The sequence below is a fragment of the Prionailurus viverrinus genome, unplaced genomic scaffold (genome assembly GCF_022837055.1).
Source record: "Prionailurus viverrinus isolate Anna unplaced genomic scaffold, UM_Priviv_1.0 scaffold_35, whole genome shotgun sequence".
Taxonomy (NCBI): Eukaryota; Metazoa; Chordata; class Mammalia; order Carnivora; family Felidae; genus Prionailurus; species Prionailurus viverrinus.
In genome coordinates, this window is record NW_025927605.1 from 2,829,116 (window position 1) to 2,848,653 (window position 19,538).

Sequence of the window (19,538 nt, forward strand, 5' to 3'; positions counted from 1 at the left end):
GGCTTGTGAAGGACTCGGTCCTCTTGCCCTCCGCCCAGGTGACCTCTGAAACCTTGTGTTGTTTAGAAGGCCAAGACCACACCAGGTCCAAGCCATCTGGTCCCTGGTCTGTCAGGGCCCTCTGCTGGTTGTGGAGCCTCCTGGACCTCTACTGCTCCCTGCTGGAGCTACTGCTCCAGGCAGTGAGCTAAGCTGAGTGGGCCACACTGAGCGGGCCCCCAGCTTCTCCCAGGACCACAGAGGCCCGATTCTTGGTGGACTGCCACCTTAAAGTACCTTTCCTGCCTCCCCGAGCCCTCTTTACCTCCGTTATGCCTCGACCTCTGACCCCGACCCCAAGAAAAGACCACAGAACGCCAAGACTGCTGCTGCACACCAGGGTTGTTTTATCGGGTCAGGCTAGGTTGACCGTTATTAGAGCCACGGCCCCGGAGTCTCAGGGATGGTCCTGTTTGGGCTTCAGGGGGAGGCAGCGCCCGGCACTGGCCTCGGACGCACAGCTGGCCCGAGGGAGTCAGGCTGCAGGTCATGGCGGCTGGATCCAGGTCCGGTGGTAGTTGCATCTGCGGGTGCACCCTGTGCGCTACGCGGTAGCCGGCCCCGTCCGGGCTGCAGCCCTCCAGTTGCCGCTTGCCCGTCACCATCAGACATTGGCCGTCCACTTGCACCAGCAGCTCGTCGGGAGTGAAGCCGTAGGTATCCACCTTCATCTGGAAGCCATCCTCCACGGGGAAGTTGTTCTGCGAAGCTGCCGAATCGTCCCTGAGCAGCCGTACCGGTAGCGTGGCCACCTGGTTCTGTTCAGCGAGGGCTGCGCTGGGACAGGGGGATGCCACCCGGCTCCTGCTGGGGAGACCACTACCGTCCCGCTGCATCCGAGTGAGCAACTGCTATCCAAGGGCAGTGGCGCGAGGCACGCGGGCAGCGGCGCGCACGTCCGGGGAGGCACTCGCGCAGCCCGGCTCCCTCAGTGACCCCGGGCCGGCCCGCTTCAGCAGTTTGGGGTCAGCCACGCGAATCCTGCTTCCACAGGCCAGGTGGTCAGCCACCATGGGGCACCGCTGCTGCTTTCATCCTGACTCCTGCCCCACTCTCATGCCCTTCCCGGCTTCGGTCACAGGGCCCCACGGCTCTGGGCTGTGACCCGCCTACGTACGCTGAACGATGCCGGACGTGAGATCCGGACCCTGGAGCGCTCGCAAGCACCGGGCGGAAGACGAGATTGAGCCGCTGCGCTCTTGCCCTTCCAAGAATCTGTCCCGAGGACAAGGATTGTCCCCTGGGACAGAGCCAACGGGATGTGACCATGGGGTCTTACATTCTCCGAAACCCCTTTTTCTGACCGCGCACAAATCCTGTGATGACAGATGGGGCTTGGGAGATGAACGCGACTTCCCGGTTTCCTGCATTCATCAGACCCTGGGCCTTCTGTGGCAGGCTCAGGGCTGGGTTCCGGGACAAAATTGAAGAGGTGGGCCCTGCCCTCGAGGTGCCCACGGGGTTACGGGGAGAGCCATTCACAAACACTGGGATGTGCCCTCCTTTACTTCTACCTCATCCCCGTCTCAGTATCCCTCGTGATCATGGCCATACCCCTGGCGCTCAGTGATTTTATAATAATCCTTTATTGCTGAAGTATCACGTATATACAGAAAAGTCCACCAAAGAGTAGAGTGGAAGTATCCCAAAGACAACACCACCCTTGCAACTTCACAGGTTCAGAAAGGTAACTGCTGCGTTTTAATCTCCATCATAGGGGCAAGTCTGTGTCCGCAGTGCAGGCCAGGGCCGGGGTTGGGGCAGGAGGGGATGTGCCAGGAAGCCATCACAACTCCAGGCCCCAGAGCTGCACTTGCACCCTCGTGGGCACAATCTACAATTCCCCTCAACTGAAGCCTGTTTTCTCAGATGCTTCTCCAAGTCCCCAAGAAAACAGCAATCTCCACTGTCCCAGAGGCCTCCAAGAGAGAATGAAGTGAGGAGGAGCCAATCTAGGGTAATGGCTCAGGCTTCACTCGCTTGTCTGGGACCAAGAGACAAGACAGAAAAGTCTGGAAGCCGGAGGCAAAGAGAGCGGCAGTGAAAGACTACAATTCCCGTCATGCCCCGGCGCAGCGACGCCTGCGCACAGTGCGCCGGTTGCCCATGCGGCCCTAGGGCTGGGAGCGCCGTGCCGCTCCGCTGCGGGGGAGGCCATGGCGGAACCTACCCAGGCCTCAACCCCGGCGCCGGCCACGCAGTCCCGTCCCCTTCAGTCTCCAGCCCCTGCCCCAACTCCGACTCCTGCCCCCAGCCCGGCTTCAGCCCCGACTCCGGCTCCCACTCCGGCACCAGCCCCCGCCCCAGCTGCAGCCCCAGCCGGGAGCACAGGGACTGGGGCTCCCGGGGTAGGAAGTGGGGGGACCGGGAGCGGAGGGGATCCGGCTCGACCTGGCCTGAGCCAGCAGCAGCGCGCCAGCCAGAGGAAGGCGCAAGTCCGGGGGCTGCCGCGCGCCAAGAAGCTTGAGAAGCTAGGGGTCTTCTCGGCTTGCAAGGTGGGGGCGGGGCCTGGGGTGAGAGGGGGCGGGGCCTGGGGCATCCCAGGGCCCGGGTGGGAATAGGGGCAAACCTCTGGCTGGGGATCTGCACCCCCTTCCCGGTTACAGGGTTACTGACTGATTCTTCTGCCTCCAGGCCAATGAAACCTGCAAGTGTAATGGCTGGAAAAACCCCAAGCCCCCCACTGCACCCCGCATGGACCTACAGCAGCCAGCTGCCAACCTGAGCGAGCTATGCCGCAGCTGTGAGCACCCCTTGGGTAAGGCAGGTAGTGCCCTTGGAGCTAGGGCGGGGTCAGGCTGGGTCCTGCTCGGACAGGATGATTTAAGTGCCACAGAGCTTCATTTGTGCAACCAAAAATACCTCCTAAGGAAGGATTGAGTTGGGAACATGTATCCCCCAAGGGAAGCAAAAGGAAATTTGCCAGCCCTGAAGAGACAGTGGCCACCCAAGGACTGATGTAGGAGCAGTCAGTCTCATTGCTGGTCACGCTGGTTGGAGGGACCGAGGGTGTAAATTGCCTGGTGGTGAAGAGGGACAGGAAGCTCTGGTGATCTGTCCATTCTTCCCAACCCTACCACCTATCCTTGCAGCTGACCACGTGTCCCACCTGGAGAATGTGTCAGAGGAGGAAATTAACCGGCTACTGGGTATGGTGGTGGACGTGGAGAACCTATTCATGTCTGTTCATAAGGAGGAGGACACAGACACTAAGCAGGTGTATTTCTACCTCTTCAAGGTGAGCTTTGTCCAAGTGAGTGTGGATGAGCACGGTAGACAAGGCTAGGGAGTCGGCAGCTCTGAGCTCTGCTGACCTCTGCCCCTCCTTCTTCCTCTTCCTCCAGCTTCTGCGGAAATGCATCCTGCAGATGACCCGGCCAGTGGTGGAGGGCTCCCTGGGCAGTCCCCCGTTTGAGAAGCCTAATATTGAACAGGTGGGATGAGGAAGGTAGTAAGAGAATTGGGGGCATCTTGGAGGACTGAGGAGGCTGTGTTCCCTATCCTGTCAAGTTGAGAATAAGGGAGAAGTTCAGAGAAGAGAGGATGTTTTGTGCTTCAGGTGGACATGGGGGTGGGAGTGGGCCAGAGTTTTTCTTCACCGGGAGCCCCAGAATGAGAGGAGAGCTTTACCCTGCCCTCGGGAAGCACCAGTGTTTGGATTAGAAGCCCCTGCTTGCTGCTCACGTCTCCTTCCTGGTTCTGTCCCCTGCCCGCCCCTTCTAGGGTGTGCTGAACTTTGTGCAATACAAGTTTAGTCACCTCGCCCCTCGGGAGCGGCAGACGATGTTTGAGCTCTCAAAGATGTTCCTGCTCTGCCTTAACTACTGGAAGCTTGAGACGCCTGCCCAATTTCGGCAGCGGTCTCAGGCCGAGGACGTGGCTACCTACAAGGTCAATTATACCAGGTAGGTCCAGCCAAGGGCAGCATGAGGAGAGGCTTGTAGGCCCAGCCTAGGTTCAACGTCTCCATTCTCACTTCCCACCTCCCCACTGGCTCCAGATGGCTCTGCTACTGCCACGTGCCCCAGAGCTGTGATAGCCTCCCCCGCTACGAGACCACTCACATCTTTGGGCGAAGCCTTCTCCGCTCCATCTTCACTGTGACCCGGCGGCAGCTGCTAGAGAAATTCCGGGTGGAAAAGGACAAGCTGGTGCCTGAGAAGAGGACCCTCATCCTCACCCACTTCCCAAAGTAAGGCTCATTCTGGCCTATCAGGATTTTGCCCCAGTTCACATCCGCCTGTTGTCCCCTTTTTTCCAGGAAGGCTTCCTGGAATGGTCCCTCCTTTCCCTCCATGAGCCTTCTGGGATCTGGGTGTCTACCTGGCAGACTTGTCCGGGGCCCAGATGCAACTTGCTGGCATTTGCCTTTGCGTGTACTAGACTGGGGATGGCAGGTACATTGCCCGAGTGCTAACATTACCCCTGCCCACGCCCCTGGTAGATGTGACTAATCATTTCCCACGGGGCCTGGACACAGCCTCAGAACCCTTCCCACCACAGCCTGCCGAGAAACCAGAGATTACACTCGAGGTGAAACCGATTTCCACTCCTGTTGTAGACCTTTCTGTAAAATTCTCCTCTGTTTTGCAACACTTTCTTCTCATTTGAAACCAGGATCGTAGCTGCTCAGCTTGAGAAGCCGTTACTGACTAATCCAGGCCCTTCAGTGCCCCCTCTGCCACCAGGTGGGAATATGAGGTGACAGGAGGGAGTAGATTCTGAGCCCCCATTTTGATACTGAGGTGCAGGGTGGCTCGGTGCCCTGCCTGGCCACATAGCACAGGATGGCGCCGGCTCACACACCCGGCCGCCCTGTGCTACACCCCATGGCAGACGGGGCCTCTGATCTCTGTCCTGGATTGTCCAGTCCTGCTACTTTTGACTAGGGGCTCAAGAGAGGCAGGGGAGTGTCTCTCCCCGCCGCCCCCTGCCCCCAGACCAAAGGTTGTTTCTCTTCTTCAGCTCCCAGCCCCCTGAGAACACGGTTTCTTTGACCTGCCTCCAGTTCTTCTGGCATCTGGTCCAGGCTGCTGTGTGGGTCGGAGGACAGGGTTGGGAGACAGACTGTATCCTCCCCACAGATTCCTGTCCATGCTGGAGGAGGAGATCTATGGGGCGAACTCTCCGATCTGGGAGTCGGGCTTCACCATGCCGCCCTCAGAGGGGACCCAGCTGGTGCCCAGGCCAGGTACACGCCCTGGTAGGCTCTGTAGGCTTTCGGCTTGGCCTTCCTGGCTGAGCTTGGCCTCCTGCCGGGGAGGAGGCACTGTGGATGGCAGCCGCGGGGACATGCGGGAGGGTGCGTCTGGGGCTTAGAGGGCCCGGATCCCTTTGTGGGACCCATCGCCACCTTTGACCACCCCCCGCTCCCCCTGATTTCGCTCACCCTCAGCTACGGTCAGCGCGGCAGTTGTTCCCAGCGCCCCCATCTTCAGCCCCACCATGGGTGGGGGCAGCAACAGCTCCTTGAGTCTGGATTCCGGAGGGGCTGAGCCCATGCCAGGTGGGTACTTGACCCCTGACCCTCATTCACCCCTCCCCTAACCTCTTGCTGTCCATGGGAGACCCTGCCAACCTTCCCGGCAGGTGAGAAGAGGAAGCTCCCAGAGAACCTGACCCTGGAGGATGCCAAGCGGCTCCGCGTGATGGGCGACATCCCCATGGAGTTGGTCAACGAGGTCATGCTCACCATCACCGACCCTGCCGCCATGCTGGGGCCTGAGGTGGGCAGCCCGGCTCGCTGACCAGTGTGGGGAGGGGACCTCACCGGCCTGAGGCCCTGGCTCACCAGCCCTCCTCTGGTGCCCAGACGAGCCTGCTGTCTGCCAACGCAGCCCGGGACGAGACGGCCCGCCTAGAGGAGCGCCGCGGCATCATTGAGTTCCATGTCATCGGCAACTCACTGACGCCCAAGGCCAACCGGCGGGTATTGCTGTGGCTCGTGGGGCTGCAGAATGTCTTCTCCCACCAGCTGCCGCGCATGCCCAAGGAGTACATCGCCCGCCTCGTCTTTGACCCGTGCGTCCCCAGAAGAGCCCCAGCCACACCTGGGCACCTGTCCTTGGCCCCCCTATGTCCCCCCACCCCCTCCTCTTCCTCCAACCTGTGGGAATACTTGTTCCTCCGCTCTCGGCACTGAGTGCGGCCCCGCCCTCCAAAGCTGTGGGGATCCCGGGAGCATTTGGGGAACAACAGGTAGGGGCAGTGACCTGTCCCCTCTCCCCTTAGGAAGCACAAGACTCTGGCCTTGATCAAGGATGGGCGGGTCATTGGTGGGATCTGCTTCCGCATGTTTCCCACCCAGGGCTTCACAGAGATTGTCTTCTGTGCTGTCACCTCAAATGAGCAAGTCAAGGTGAGTGCGTGTTCCTGGCCCCAGCCCCTTCCGGCCACCTGCTTCTCAGTTTGGACTGGGTCAGAGCAAAAATCCCAGTAGGTCTTCTAGTGGCCAGGCAGTTCTTCCGGGCCCCACAAGGTGGCATTTGTCCTTTGATAACTGCATATTAAGACACTTGTTGACAGATGGAGGCCCCAAACCAGTAATGCTTTTAAATGGACCTGAATTTCCTTCACAAGAACATTCACATCCACTGGGGAGTTAATAATTTTTACACTAGCCCTGGGCTGGGTGATCGTCCTGGGTTCTGTCCTGGAATTGTCACAACAGACCCACTGGTAGGGTTCCCGGTTCTCCTATTCTACATAACCCAGATCTGCAGGGTGCCTCCCTGGTCTAGACGTGTGTGGAGGACACTCTCTTGAGGGTTCAAATGTTGCACTGAGTGGGGCTCTTGTGATTCCTCTTCCCCTTTCCCCCCAACTCTGACGCCTGGGAACTGGGAACCAGTGACACGTGGACGGCAACTTCCTGGTTGGGATTTCCATCCTGGCCTTAACCGTGGCTGGCTGTCTGACCTTGGACACGTTTCCTAACATAGTTGAGTTTCAGTTTTTTGTTTTTGTTTTTGTTTTTATAAAAATGGAGGTAATAATATTTACCTCATGGACTGACTTGAGAGTTGGTCTGTAAAGTACCAAGCACCACACCTGGCCCAGAATAAGTGCTCAGAAAGTCTCCTTCACCTTCTCCCCACAAACTCCCCTTCCTCTGCCAGTTGCCTTTTCTCCTGTATGTCCAGGATCCCCTAGCTGTCTCTACATCCTATCCAGTCTGCTCCTTCCTCTCTGGGGCCCCCCTGGTAAGCCCTGCTCGCCTCCCCCACAGGGCTATGGGACTCACCTGATGAACCACTTGAAGGAGTATCACATCAAACACAACATTCTCTACTTCCTCACCTATGCCGACGAGTACGCCATTGGCTACTTCAAAAAGCAGGTGACCCTCCCCTCCCTGCACACTTGCCTGCTGCCTGGGGCTAGGGGTCATTCTGTCCGGCCCCCTGTTGTGGACGGAATGGGAGTCCCTTCATGTCCCCTGCTTCATCCAGCACCTGCGAGGAGATCTTTCTCGCCCATCTTCCTGCCCCTCCTCCCCCCGCCGCGCTGCTGCCCCAGTGAAGAGTGAGGGCCTGGAGGGCAGTAGGGCAGGCTGGAGGAATGTTTCCCATCCAGGGAAACATTGCCAGGGAGTCGGGAGGGGCAGCTGACCTGGAACCTTTCTGGGGACAGAGTGATTGAACCCACACAACACAGAGCATTGTACCAGCCACCACAGGAGGGGATCCAGGAACCCGGGAGAACAGACAAGGCCTGCACCGCCCCTCAGAGGCTCCTGGGGGAAGAGCTATTCAAGTTGGAAAAGCCTTGTCGACGGATTGGGTCATAACTGTCCACTCCCTAGGGCTTCTCCAAGGACATCAAGGTTCCCAAGAGCCGCTACCTGGGCTACATTAAGGACTATGAGGGTGCAACATTGATGGAGTGTGAGCTGAATCCCCGGATCCCCTACACGGAGCTGTCCCACATCATCAAAAAGCAGAAGGAGGTGTGTGTGCACATGTGCGTGCACTCATCGTTGGGGCTTACCGTGTGCACGTGGGGGAGAGCACGCATGTGTGGGTGTGTACCACAGGTATGTGCGTGTGTGAGCCAGGCCTGGGGTGGGCCGGGATCTTGGTTCTCGCTTTCCCTCCCAAGGAAGTTAGGAGGCGAGGCGCCTGGACTCAGCCGCAGGGCCTCTGACTGTGGCGCTTGGGAGGGTTTCCGCTGGGACTGGAGTCGGCCCCTCAAGACGCTGCCTTCCCTCAGATCATCAAGAAGCTGATTGAGCGCAAACAAGCCCAGATCCGAAAGGTCTACCCCGGGCTCAGCTGCTTCAAGGAGGGTGTGAGGCAGATCCCTGTGGAGAGTGTCCCCGGCATTCGTGAGCAGGGGTCTTGCTGGGGGAGGGGGCACCCTGCTCGGTGTGTGTTCTCGAATTCTTAGGGATGCTCTCCCCACCCACTCCCCACTTTGCAGGAGAGACAGGCTGGAAGCCGTTGGGGAAGGAGAAGGGGTGAGTGCTGTGTGGAGGGAGAGGGTGTTGGGGGAGGCAGAAGGGCCAAGGGCCTCAGACGTCGTGTCTCTCACCCCAGGAAGGAGCTGAAGGATCCAGACCAGCTCTACACAACCCTCAAAAACTTGCTGGCCCAGATCAAGGTGGGGAGACCAGGTTCCCTTCTGGGGGTGCCTGCATCAGCGACTCTGGCTTTATGACCCATTCTGGGGCGGGTGGCGGTCACGAGGTGGGCTTGGGGCACAGTGGGCCTGGCTCCAGCTCAGCTTTCCTCTCTAGTCACACCCCAGTGCCTGGCCCTTCATGGAGCCTGTGAAGAAGTCAGAGGCCCCTGACTACTATGAGGTCATCCGCTTCCCTATTGGTGAGGACACTCCATTCCGACCCTTTCCTTCCTCTTTGGCCCCCAAATCTACTCCTGCTCCTGCCTTCACTGGACCCCACAGCCCCGCTCGCCTCAGCCTCTTAAAAGCATGCCTTTACTTCCTGCTGCCCCAGACCTGAAGACCATGACGGAGCGACTGCGCAGCCGCTACTATGTCACCCGGAAGCTCTTTGTGGCTGACCTGCAGCGGGTCATTGCCAACTGCCGCGAGTACAACCCCCCGGACAGCGAGTACTGCCGCTGTGCCAGCGCCCTGGAGAAGTTCTTCTACTTCAAGCTCAAGGAGGGGGGCCTCATTGACAAGTAGCCTCTGGCTTTGGACCGCAGCCTTGACCTGGAATGTCTCCACTTTGGGTTCTGATCCCATCCTGAGGGGTGCCCCTGGCGCCCAGGTTCCTCTCAGCTTAAAGCACTCCAGCCCCGGGCCCTGCAGCCCTTTCTGGATCCTCAGGCCCCAAGCCTGCAGCTGTGTCCCACTCTCTGTTGTATCTGACCTTGGGCAGGGATCTCCTGGATCTGGGGTTCAGCCCCTCTACAGTGGCTGGTGGCTAGAGGATAAACCCTGCCCGGCCCCGGTGGCCCCCAGCCCTGTCCCCGCAGAGCCACGAAGTTCTGGAGGCCTCGGCCTCGCCTGGCCCACTGTTTGCTTGAGGGCTGAGACTGCCACTTTTAGCTCGTGGGAGGGGGCTTCAGGGTTTGGAAGTTCAACTGGGACTGGAGTGGCCATGCCTCACCCTGCACAGTTCTGTCTGTCCCCCAGGGGTGGGGGACCTGGGGACCATTCATTTCCTGGCATTAATCCCTCAGAGGGAACAATAAAGCTTTTTTTTTTTTTTCTTTTTCCCCTCTGTGTGATTGTTTCTTTGGTAGAGTCCATAGCCTGAACAGGCTGACCCTGTTCCCCGTACCTCCTACAAGCTGGAGTCTATTAAACCCCAGATTGTCCTGGGGCCACCCTCCCCAACAAGCCTCATACCTAGTGCCACGCCCCTGGGACGATGGCACCTGCCTGGCCACAGCCCTACTTCCACTCCTGCCCAGGTGTGGGTGCTGCAGCGGTCCCAATCACCGGGCCACCTTCACCTGGGTGGACATGGTTACAGCTGATTCAGAAGGGGGGGGGGGGTGGGGTGGAGACCACTCTTGGAGGAGGGGCCGGCAGGACCCCGGAGGAATGAAAGGGTGCTTTCCTGCAGGTTTTTCAGGCAACGGGGATTTCTAAGCAGATCTCTGACAGAGCTGGCTCCTCCCCTGAGTTTCAGTTTCTGTTTCCGATCTCAGCACAACCCCGGGCGGGCGACCAACACCAGGCATTGGGGCTAACCACCCTCTGTGCCTCGGCAGGTGGTGCAGATAAGAACTGGCAGGGCAGGGGTCAGGTGTAGTCTGTGTTACTCGTCTCCCCTTCAGATGATCAGATCAGATTCCAGGTAGGTCCCTTCGGTGCCCTGCTCCACCTCCCTCCAGTGGGATGGGGACGGCTCTGCACCAGAGGGGGCTGGCCAGGAGCGGGGAGGGAGCCAGGATGGCCAGTCATCTGAGCCTCCTTCCATTCCCAGAAGGGAGCTGCGACCCTACCAGTGGGAGGTGATCATGCCTGCCCTGGAGGGCAGGAATATCATCATATGGCTGCCCACGGGGGCTGGGAAGACCCGGGCAGCTGCTTATGTGGCCAAGAGGCATCTAGAGACTGTGGACGGAGCCAAGGTGGTCGTACTGGTCAACAGGGTGAGTAGCCCGCTCTCCCCTCGTTGGGGTCTCAGCTCCTCAGGTGCCTCACAAAGCCCACCAGATCTCCAGGGCTGCTGTGGCCACCTCTAAGCTCACCTGGCTTTTCTCCCCTTCCCGTCCCCAGCCAGTTCCTGGGGGTCACGTTGCCTCCTCCCCATCGCCCCATCCAGCTTCCTCTCCCTGACTCCTTCCCCACCCCCAGGTGCACCTGGTGACCCAGCATTGCGAGGAGTTCAGCCGCATGCTGGACAAACGCTGGGCCATTACAACCCTGAGTGGGGACATGGGGCCACGAGCTGGCTTTGGCCACCTGGCCCGGAGCCATGACCTGCTCATCTGCACAGCCGAGCTGCTACAGATGGCACTGACCAGCCCCGAGGAGGAGGAGCACGTGGAGCTGAACGGTGAGGGCTGAGCCAGGGGAAAGAGTACACACCTGAGGCACCTCGACCTGCCAACCCCAGGGCATCTCTCCTTGTACGGCTGTTGGGATGTTTTGTGGGAGGGAGGGGATCCCCATTCGCCAAACCCCAGCATACACCCTAGTAGAAGCAGATCTGGCTAGAATGCAGGATCTGGGGCAAGCCTCAGCCCCACCGCTGAGCCTCAGTTTACTAATCCACAGAATGGAGGTAAATCATCCCTGCCTCTGCTCCCAGAGACCGGAGCCTGGCTGCGGGTTGTGAAGGGAGGAAGGAGTTAGAGGAACTGTGGGGACTACATGGAGAAAAGCTGATGGGGGAGGAAAAACTTTGCAAAGGTCACAGCCTTCCCCTGTGTTCGCCCCCAGCCTTCTCCCTGCTTGTGGTGGATGAGTGTCACCACACGCACAAAGACACCGTCTACAACATCATCCTGAGCCGGTATCTACAGCACAAACTCCAGAGGACACGGCCCCTGCCCCAGGTGCTGGGTCTCACAGCCTCCCCAGGCACTGGTGGGGCGTCCACACTTGATGGGGCGATTGACCACATCCTGCAGGTCAGCTTGGCTCCTATGACCCTCCTGCCACCAGAGTCCTCCCTGCCCTGCCCCATGCCCACCAGCCCTACCCAGGCTCTCCTGGGTGACCGTCCGGGCCCCTTTGTCACTGAAGCTGCAGCCTCCAGTGGCTTCTTCCTGCACTTAGAATAGACTCCCATCTGTCTACTGTGGCTTACACAGTTCCATACGACCCAGCCCTGCCTACCTCCCAGCCTCATTTCCCCACACACTCCCCTCACCCCTACCCCACAGGCCTTCTCCAGGTCTCTGGAGCATGTCCTGCTTGTCCCCCTTCTCAGGACCTTTGTGGTCACTGTTCCTTTTGCCCTGAATGCCCTTCCCCCTGCACTTGGCCTGTCTGGCTCCTTCTTGCCTTTCAGGGAACAGCTTAGTTGTCACCTCTTCAGAGTTCTTCCCTGACCTCCCCCACTGCACGCTATCACATCATCGAGTTTCATTCTCCTCAGAGCTCATTAACGCGGCCTGAAGCCCTCTCATTCTGTTATTCTTTCCTGCTTTGTCGATCTGTCTCCCCGACACCAAAATAAGACCTTCTGGATCCCCACTGCCTCCAAAAGCACTGGGCCCAGAGAGGACGAGCAATAAATATTTTGTTGAGTAAATGAATCCCCACTTCCAATGGCCCTGCTCAGTGGTAGCTGGGACCTGTCCTGTCCCAAAGTTCTGCCCGTTGTCCTCATAGGACTCTACCCCAGTCTGGTGAACCCCCATCTCTTGCCCCAGCTCTGTGCCAACCTGGACACGTGGCGCATCATGTCACCCCAGAACTACCGCCCCCAGCTGCAGGAACACAGTCCTCAGCCCTGCAAACAGTACAACCTCTGCCATAGGCGCAGCCAGGTGAGTGGAAGGAGGGATACGGGCAGCGGGGGGTGGGGGGGGGTGCTGGCATGAAGTTAGGGCACCTGGGGTTGAGCCCTGATTCCACCTCCCCTAGCTCTGTGACTTCCCGTTACTTGCGTTTATATCCGAGCCTCTGTTTCTCCCTTCTGTGAAATGGGGAAGTCGCAGCCCATGCCCACAGCCTGCTGTTTGGTTTGACTCCGACGCCTCTCTGGGCACCTGTCAAAACCCTCCAGCACCCTGTCCGGTGCTTTGCAAACTTTAAACCTGGAGCACTTCGTGCTGAGGCTCTCCCACGGTGCAGACACTGTCTGGCGTCTGCTATGACAGGGCTGCACAAGGGCTTAGAGATTGCTGTTCTCAGGCCAGAGGTCAAGGGCACGTAGCGGGTGGAGGCAGAACAGGAACCAGGGGCAGCAACCTGACCCCTGCCTCCAGTCGGGACTCATTCACATCCCGGCAGGCCTCCCTCCGGAGCTCCTTCTCAAACACCACGGGGCAGGGGCAGCAGGAGCGGTGAGGCTTCACGTGGAGATCGGCGCTCCCGTTGGGTGCTCCTTGCTCCCCCATGTGTATGGGAATCCCTTCACTCCCTCTTCTCATCCAGGACCCATTTGGGGACATGCTGAAGAAGCTCATGGAGCGAATCCACAACCGCCTGGATATGCCGGAGTTGAGCCGGGACTTCGGGACGCAGACTTACGAGCAGCAGGTGGTGGAGCTGAGCCAGGATGGTGAGAGGGGCTGTGGACGCGGAAGGCAAGGAGGCGGGGACCTGCCTGGGCGGAGCCTTTGGGGGCGGGGCTTAGCCTCTCGGGGGGCGGAGTCTAGGCCGCCGGAGGCCTGAAGGGGCGTGGCCGCTCAAACCCTGAGGCCTCTGCCCACCTGCAGCGGCCGAGGCCGGGCTCCAGCAGCGCCGGGTGTACGCGCTTCACCTGCGGCGCTACAACGATGCGCTGCTCATCCACCACACGGTCCGTGCTGTGGACGCACTGGCCTCGCTGCGGGAGTTCTACGACAGGGAGCGCGCCACTAAGACCCAGGTCCTGCATGCCGAGCGCTGGCTGCTGGCACAGTTCAATGGTGAGGCTCGTGGGAACTGTACTGGTCGGGGCACAGGAGTCAACACAGGAGGGTGCCAGTGAGGGTACTGGGGCCCTATTTTTTAACCGAAAGTCGAGGCCGTGGATAGGGCAAATGTATGTATGCCTTCATCTGTGGAAGTTTGCATAGCTATGAAAACGAATTCATGATACTGCCAAAGATTTTTTAAAAGCCATTGAGTTCAGGGACTGTCCCTTGAAAGTCTGGGGTGTGTGGTACCTTTAACCTGAGCAAGCGAGGTGGTCAGAGGGTAAAGTTTAATGCAAGAGACCTCAGCAAGGTTGAGGGGCTGAAGGGAGGGGGGCAAGGATCTTTCTGAAGAGACCTGAGGTTGAGTTAGTTAATCCTGGGTGGTAGAGGTCAGCATGGAAAGGTCAAGTGTCATCCTGGTAGCTGGGTTGAAGAGGGGTGCTGGGTGAGCTATGTCTGCAAAGGATTCTATACTGTAGGTCCCTGTGGAAGCCTGGCTGGCTGGGTGGGAAGAGGGCGGCCTTAAATGTCCTTTTGGTGCCGTTCAGGCAGAATTAGGAGCCGAGATCCTCAGGCTCCCTCTCCACCTGCAGCCCTATCCCTGTGAACCACGCCCTCTCCCATTGCCCTGCCCACCTCCAGGCCTGAGTTCTGTGCCTCTGTTTTGGGCTTTTCTGGCAGACTACAAGAATGAGCTGGCCGACCTGGCGACACGTAGCCCGGAGAACCCCAAACTGGAGATGCTAGAACAGATCCTGCAAGAGCAGTTCGGAAGCTCCGACGGCCGCCGGGGCATCCTCTTCACCCAGACCCGCCAGAGCGCTCACTCTCTCCTGCTCTGGCTTCAGCAGCAGCCGGGCCTGCAGATACTGGACATCAGGGCTGATCTGCTGATTGGGGCTGGGAACAGCAGCCAGAACACCCATATGACCCAGGTGTGGGCTTTGGGGAAAGGAGCCGGGGCTGAAGGAGTTCCTAGGGGAGAAAGGGTGGGGACGGAGTCTTCAGCACAGAGATATGGGGGACTGATTCTCCCCAGGCAGAGGGCAGAGAACTGGGGGAGAGAGGTGGACACTGAGATCCCCAGTACTGAAGGTTTCCTCCATCTGGGGGTCCCTGGGGGCAGAGAGGCAGAAGCTTGAAGATCTGTAGGGAAAGAGGGAAGGGATGTTTTCAGGACAGAGGTTCAGAGCTCTGGGGTCCCTTGCTAGAGAAGAATAAGTCCTGAGAGCTCTAGAGTAAAGCGGTGGGGATCCTTAGGAGTCCTTAGGGGAGACAGGGGTTAGGTGGTCACCTGGGAAGATGGGCAAGGCACTGGGGGTAGCAGTGGAGTCTTAGGCTCCCTAGGGAAAGGGGCCAGGATTGTGATTAAACCGGAACCAGGTGAGGCTGGGCTGGCAGGAGGGCAGGCCTGAACCCACCTGGCCTACCATGCTCTTTCTCCGCCCCAGAGAGACCAGCAAGAAGTGATCCGGAAGTTCCGGGCTGGCATCCTGAACCTCCTGGTGGCTACAAGCGTGGCGGAAGAGGGGCTAGACATCCCCCAGTGCAATGTGGTGGTGCGCTATGGGCTCCTGACCAACGAGATCTCCATGGTCCAGGTGTGTGAACCCCGTGATGCCAACAGCCTTCAGAGATCCTTGTGGGACCCCAGGCCCGCTCAGGCTCCTCCCTATCTCCTTCCTCAGGCCAGGGGCCGTGCCCGGGCTGGTCAGAGTGTGTACTCGTTTGTGGCGACCCAAGGCAGTCGGGAGCTGCGGCGGGAGCTGACCAACGAGGCGCTGGAGACTTTGATGGAGCGGGCCGTGGCTGCCGTGCAGAAGATGGATGAGGCCGAGTACCAGGCCAAGGTCTGTGGGCAGCCTGCATGCCCTGCGGACAGAGGGGGGCTGAGGATGCTCTGCCTGCAAGGTCTACACACACCCCCACCCCCACCCACCCCCCCACCCACCCCTGCTCCCTCTTCCTCTGGGGGCTAACTTGGCCCACCTGGGAAGGCTTAAATGGACGTGAAGTGTAAAGGCCAAGGGTGGGGCTGCCAGGGAAGGCAATGGTTCTTCTCCAAACGCCTTGAGAACAGGCCTCGTCTGAGCTTTTAATTCCTCATCACCAAATACTTTGTGCATCTGTGAGAGCTGTCTTACAGCTCTTCTGCCACCAGGCGGGGGGAGGGAGGGACAAAGACACATGTACAAAATAAGCCCAGAACCAGGACTTCAATCTGTTCCCCTGAGGCAGGGTCACCATCATCCAGCCTTGCCCGAGACGGCCCCCGTTTACACCTGTTATCCAGCGTAATTATTAGTGATGCCCCGTGTTCGATCCAAAGAAGCAGCTTTGCATGAAATCCTCCAAAGAGGAGGCAGAGACTCAGTGACAACACTCGCTCTGCTCCCACCATGCCCCCATTGCATACTCTTTTCCTCCACAGGGCTGCTTCTAAAAGCCCCAGGGAAGGTTGAGGAAAGTTTCTTCTGGGTACTAACGATCTGAGGCCTCCAGGAGCCCTTTGTCCCCTGAGCACATTCCGGGGGGCAGGCCTCTAGGGGCCCCACCTATGTCGTGTCCCCCTCCGACTCCAGATCCGGGATCTGCAGCGGGCAGCCCTGGTCAAGCGGGCCGCCCAGGCAGCCCAGCGGGAGAATCAGCGGCAGCAGTTCCTGGCCGAGCAGGTGCAGCTTCTCTGCATCAACTGCATGGTGGCCGTGGGCCACGGGAGTGACCTGCGGAAGGTGGAGGGCGCCCACCACGTCAACGTGAACCCCAACTTCTCGTGAGACCAGCGGGAGGGGCCGGTGGGATGGGAGGGAGGGCACAGGCGGGATGGGGGACCGGGAACCCCTCCCATCCAGACAGAGCTCTGAGGGTTTGCGAGCTTAAACAGCGTTTTGACAAGTACCGAGTCTGCGGACAGGTTTTATCGCCACCCCGTTTTGCAGGTGAGGTGACAGAGGCTCAGAGAGGCTACATGACTTGTCCAGGCTCCCACAGCCACTATGTGGTTGAGCAAGAGCTGGAATTGAGGACACCAAATGCTGAGGGGCCACAAACTCCTCCCCCTGAACCCCCGCCGTCCTACCTACTCTGAAGGCAGAAGGGCTGGTTGTCCCTGAGCCACTCTGTCATCCTCCATCCCCTAGAGGGGAACCTTCCGTCCCCCTCCATTCGTCCATCCATTCATTAAGGATTGATTAGGGACCCGCTGTGTGCCAGGCCACTGTGCCAAAGATCTCCACGCAGGCTCTCTCATTTAAGGAGGTAGCACTTCAACCAGGACGTGCAGGCTGGATTGGGCTGGAAGGGGGGATGCGTACAGGCAGGGATGATGTGATAGGACTGATTCTGGTTGGTTTGAGTGGGAAAGGCCATGAAGGATGAGACTGAAGAAGACAGACTAGCCTGTGGAGAGCATTGAAGGTCAGGCCTGAAAGTCTAGCCTTTGTCTGGGAGGCAGTGAGGAGTCTTGGATGAATTTTGAGCAAGAGAATGTCAAGGTCAGATTTGCATTTTTAGAAGATCACCCTGGCAGTTGGCGGAAGGATGGCGTGGGTTGGGAGTGCGGATGGAATGGGATGGAAGGGTGGGGCAGGGAGATCTGTTGGGGGGTAGTTGGAATCATCCCGGTGGGTAGTCCTGAGGCCTGAACCTGGTGGGAGGGCATGCAATGAGGCAGCACAGACAGGGCTGATTGAAGGTTGGGTCTTCTGCCCCTGGGAAGTCTCTTTGCCTCTTGGCAGTCAGAAAAGCCCAAGGTCCAGGTGGAGGCCCAGCAAGCAGGAGGGCACAAGACCGGGGGCTAAGTGGGGGGTGTCCTGAGCACTCCCATTCCCCTCCAGGATCTACTACACTGTCTCCCGGGGGCCTGTGGTCATCGACAGAACCTTCAAGGACTGGAAGCCTGGGGGTGCCATTCACTGCAGGAACTGTGGGGAGGTAAGTATTGGGGCCATGGCCCTAAACTCCAGTCTTCAGAAGTCCCCAGTCTGAGAGAGGAGGCCCAGCCTCTGCCATCAGGACATCCTCACGGGGATGGGGGAAGCAGCTCTGCCCCAGGAGTCCCTCATCTGAGGAGAGAGGTCTAACCACAGTGTGACTGGGGAGACGGCTCTGAGGTGGGAGACCCAGGCCCTGCGTTCATGGATGCATGATTCTCTCCTCCCCCAACTTGAGGAGAAAAGCCCAGTCTGAAGACGGTGGCCCAAACCAGCCATCTCTGTCCCACCCTCAGGCCTGGGGTCTGCAGATGATCTACAAGTCAGTGAAGCTTCCAGCGCTCAAAGTTCGAAGCATGCTTCTAGAGACACCCCGAGGGAGAGTCCAGGCCAAGAAGTGGTCCCGCGTGCCCTTCCTCGTGCCTGACTTTGACTACCTGCAACACTGTACCCAGAACCTGTCTGACTTCACCCTGGATTGAGCCTCCTGTCCCTGCAGTGCCTGGCTCAGGCTGCAGGGGGCAGGAGAATCCGTGGCAGCTGCCGTCTTCCACGGGGCGAAGCCCGGGCCCAGGCCCCTCTTGTCTGAGTCACCAGCTCGGGGTGTTTTGCTGACCAGCCACAGACAACCCGGGCACCCAGGCTGGCTGAGACTCCCACGCCAAGGAAGCAACTGGAGAGCCACAGCTCAGCCTCAGTCTCCCTGCACACTCACAGATATTCCAGTGCACTAGATGGACGTGCGGGTTGGGGGGGCATTGGGAGGGAAACTGAGGCAGGAGGCTAGCCCCACTAAACTAGCAATCACCACAACTTCCCTTGACCCCCTGACATTCCTTCCCTGCCAAGGCCACTTCTATTTTTGGAGGCTCCTCATAAGTTGAAAATAAAGAAGTAGAAAATTGGTGTAGAAAAGTTACAGTTTTTTAAAAATAGATTTGTTGAGGTATAAATGACATAAAATAAACTGTAATTACAGTGTATAATTTGATAAATTTTTATTAAAAAATTTTTTTTAATGTTTATTTTTGAGAGAGACAGAGACAGAATGCAAGTGAGTTAGGGGCTGAGAGAGAGGGAGACACAGAATCCGAAGCAGGCTCCAGGCTCTGAGCTGTCAGCACAGAACCCGACACGGGGCTCGAACTCATGAACTGTGAGATCATGACCTGACCTGAAGTCGGACACTTAACCGACTGAGCCACCCAGGTACCCCTAATTTGATAAATCTTAACCTGTCTTCCACAATCAAGACAGCAAACATAGCCATCACCTTCAAATGTTTCCTTGTTCCCATGTATTCCCTCCCTCCTCCCTCCTCCCCTTCCCCCTGCACTGATCTGATATTTTTAAGGTTAAACGTTGTGGTGGTGGTGGTGGTGGTGGTGGTGTTTTAACCACCCCTCTTTATGGCTCTCAGGTAACCTTATTTGGAGAGAGCACCCCAAGCCTCCATTTGAGAGCCATCCAGAATGGTCCCCCTGCCCCCTCCAACTCCTGAGAGTCTCCAACCCCAGCAGCACCCCTCCCTCTTCTCCTAACCCCCGAGGTCACCTCCCTGGGCTGGGGAGAGGCTGAGAATCCAGGATTGGAGGGGTGGTGCTCAGGTAGGCACTGGAGCGGGGGAACTCGTAAAGGCCTACATTTTCTGTTCTCATTTTAACAAGGAAGAAAAAGAAAGGCAAGATCTAGGTTGATTCTTCAGGGAAAGGGCTATTTCTGTAGTAAGAGGCCCAGCAGGCAGGAGTCACCTTCAAGAGGAAGGGAGGGGGCTAGAGCAGAGATTTGAAAGCAGGATGGCAGTCCTTCCTGCCGTCTAATCTCCTTCCTTCCTGCTACATCCTGGGTCCTGCCTAAGGGTAGATGGAAATAAGGCACTTTCTTTTCCCCAGCACCTCCTTTTGGATCTGTCTCTTGTCTGATTGAGGCTGAAAGTCCAGTTCCAGTCTTTTTTGGCCTCCATTGCCCCAGAGGGAACCCCTTTCCCCGGGGCCTCTCTTCCTCCTCATCTTCTCCGGGAGGCATCCCTCGGCCTTGGTTCCAGGAGTCACCCTTCTTCTCCCTGCTGTCA

The 19,538-nt window shown here is 58.4% G+C and overlaps 3 protein-coding genes across 3 annotated transcripts; 2 read left to right on the forward strand and 1 right to left on the reverse strand.

Moving 5' to 3' along the window:
* Positions 1 to 363: 363 nt before the first annotated feature.
* Positions 364 to 1,110, reverse strand: HSPB9 (heat shock protein family B (small) member 9). Its single transcript, XM_047845808.1, has one exon. The coding sequence runs from the start codon at positions 873 to 875 to the stop codon at positions 387 to 389; it is 489 nt and encodes a 162-aa protein (XP_047701764.1). The 5' UTR covers positions 876 to 1,110; the 3' UTR covers positions 364 to 386.
* A 1,013-nt stretch (positions 1,111 to 2,123) lies between these two features.
* On the forward strand, positions 2,124 to 9,723 carry KAT2A (lysine acetyltransferase 2A). Its single transcript, XM_047845805.1, has 18 exons — positions 2,124 to 2,534; positions 2,674 to 2,797; positions 3,132 to 3,277; positions 3,384 to 3,473; positions 3,763 to 3,944; positions 4,040 to 4,231; positions 5,124 to 5,230; positions 5,435 to 5,545; positions 5,629 to 5,765; positions 5,852 to 6,060; positions 6,271 to 6,397; positions 7,268 to 7,378; positions 7,844 to 7,987; positions 8,251 to 8,365; positions 8,461 to 8,497; positions 8,577 to 8,640; positions 8,777 to 8,861; positions 8,996 to 9,723. Exons 1-18 carry the CDS (start codon positions 2,196 to 2,198, stop codon positions 9,187 to 9,189), a joined length of 2,514 nt encoding a protein of 837 aa, XP_047701761.1. The 5' UTR covers positions 2,124 to 2,195; the 3' UTR covers positions 9,190 to 9,723.
* A 420-nt stretch (positions 9,724 to 10,143) lies between these two features.
* DHX58 (DExH-box helicase 58) lies at positions 10,144 to 18,439 on the forward strand. The gene is made up of 13 exons (XM_047846050.1): positions 10,144 to 10,312; positions 10,442 to 10,610; positions 10,816 to 11,017; positions 11,404 to 11,594; positions 12,342 to 12,458; positions 13,069 to 13,195; positions 13,353 to 13,544; positions 14,217 to 14,470; positions 14,987 to 15,136; positions 15,224 to 15,385; positions 16,118 to 16,308; positions 17,372 to 17,468; positions 17,764 to 18,439. Exons 1-13 carry the CDS (start codon positions 10,293 to 10,295, stop codon positions 17,947 to 17,949), a joined length of 2,058 nt encoding a protein of 685 aa, XP_047702006.1. The 5' UTR covers positions 10,144 to 10,292; the 3' UTR covers positions 17,950 to 18,439.
* The last annotated feature ends 1,099 nt before the right edge of the window (positions 18,440 to 19,538 follow it).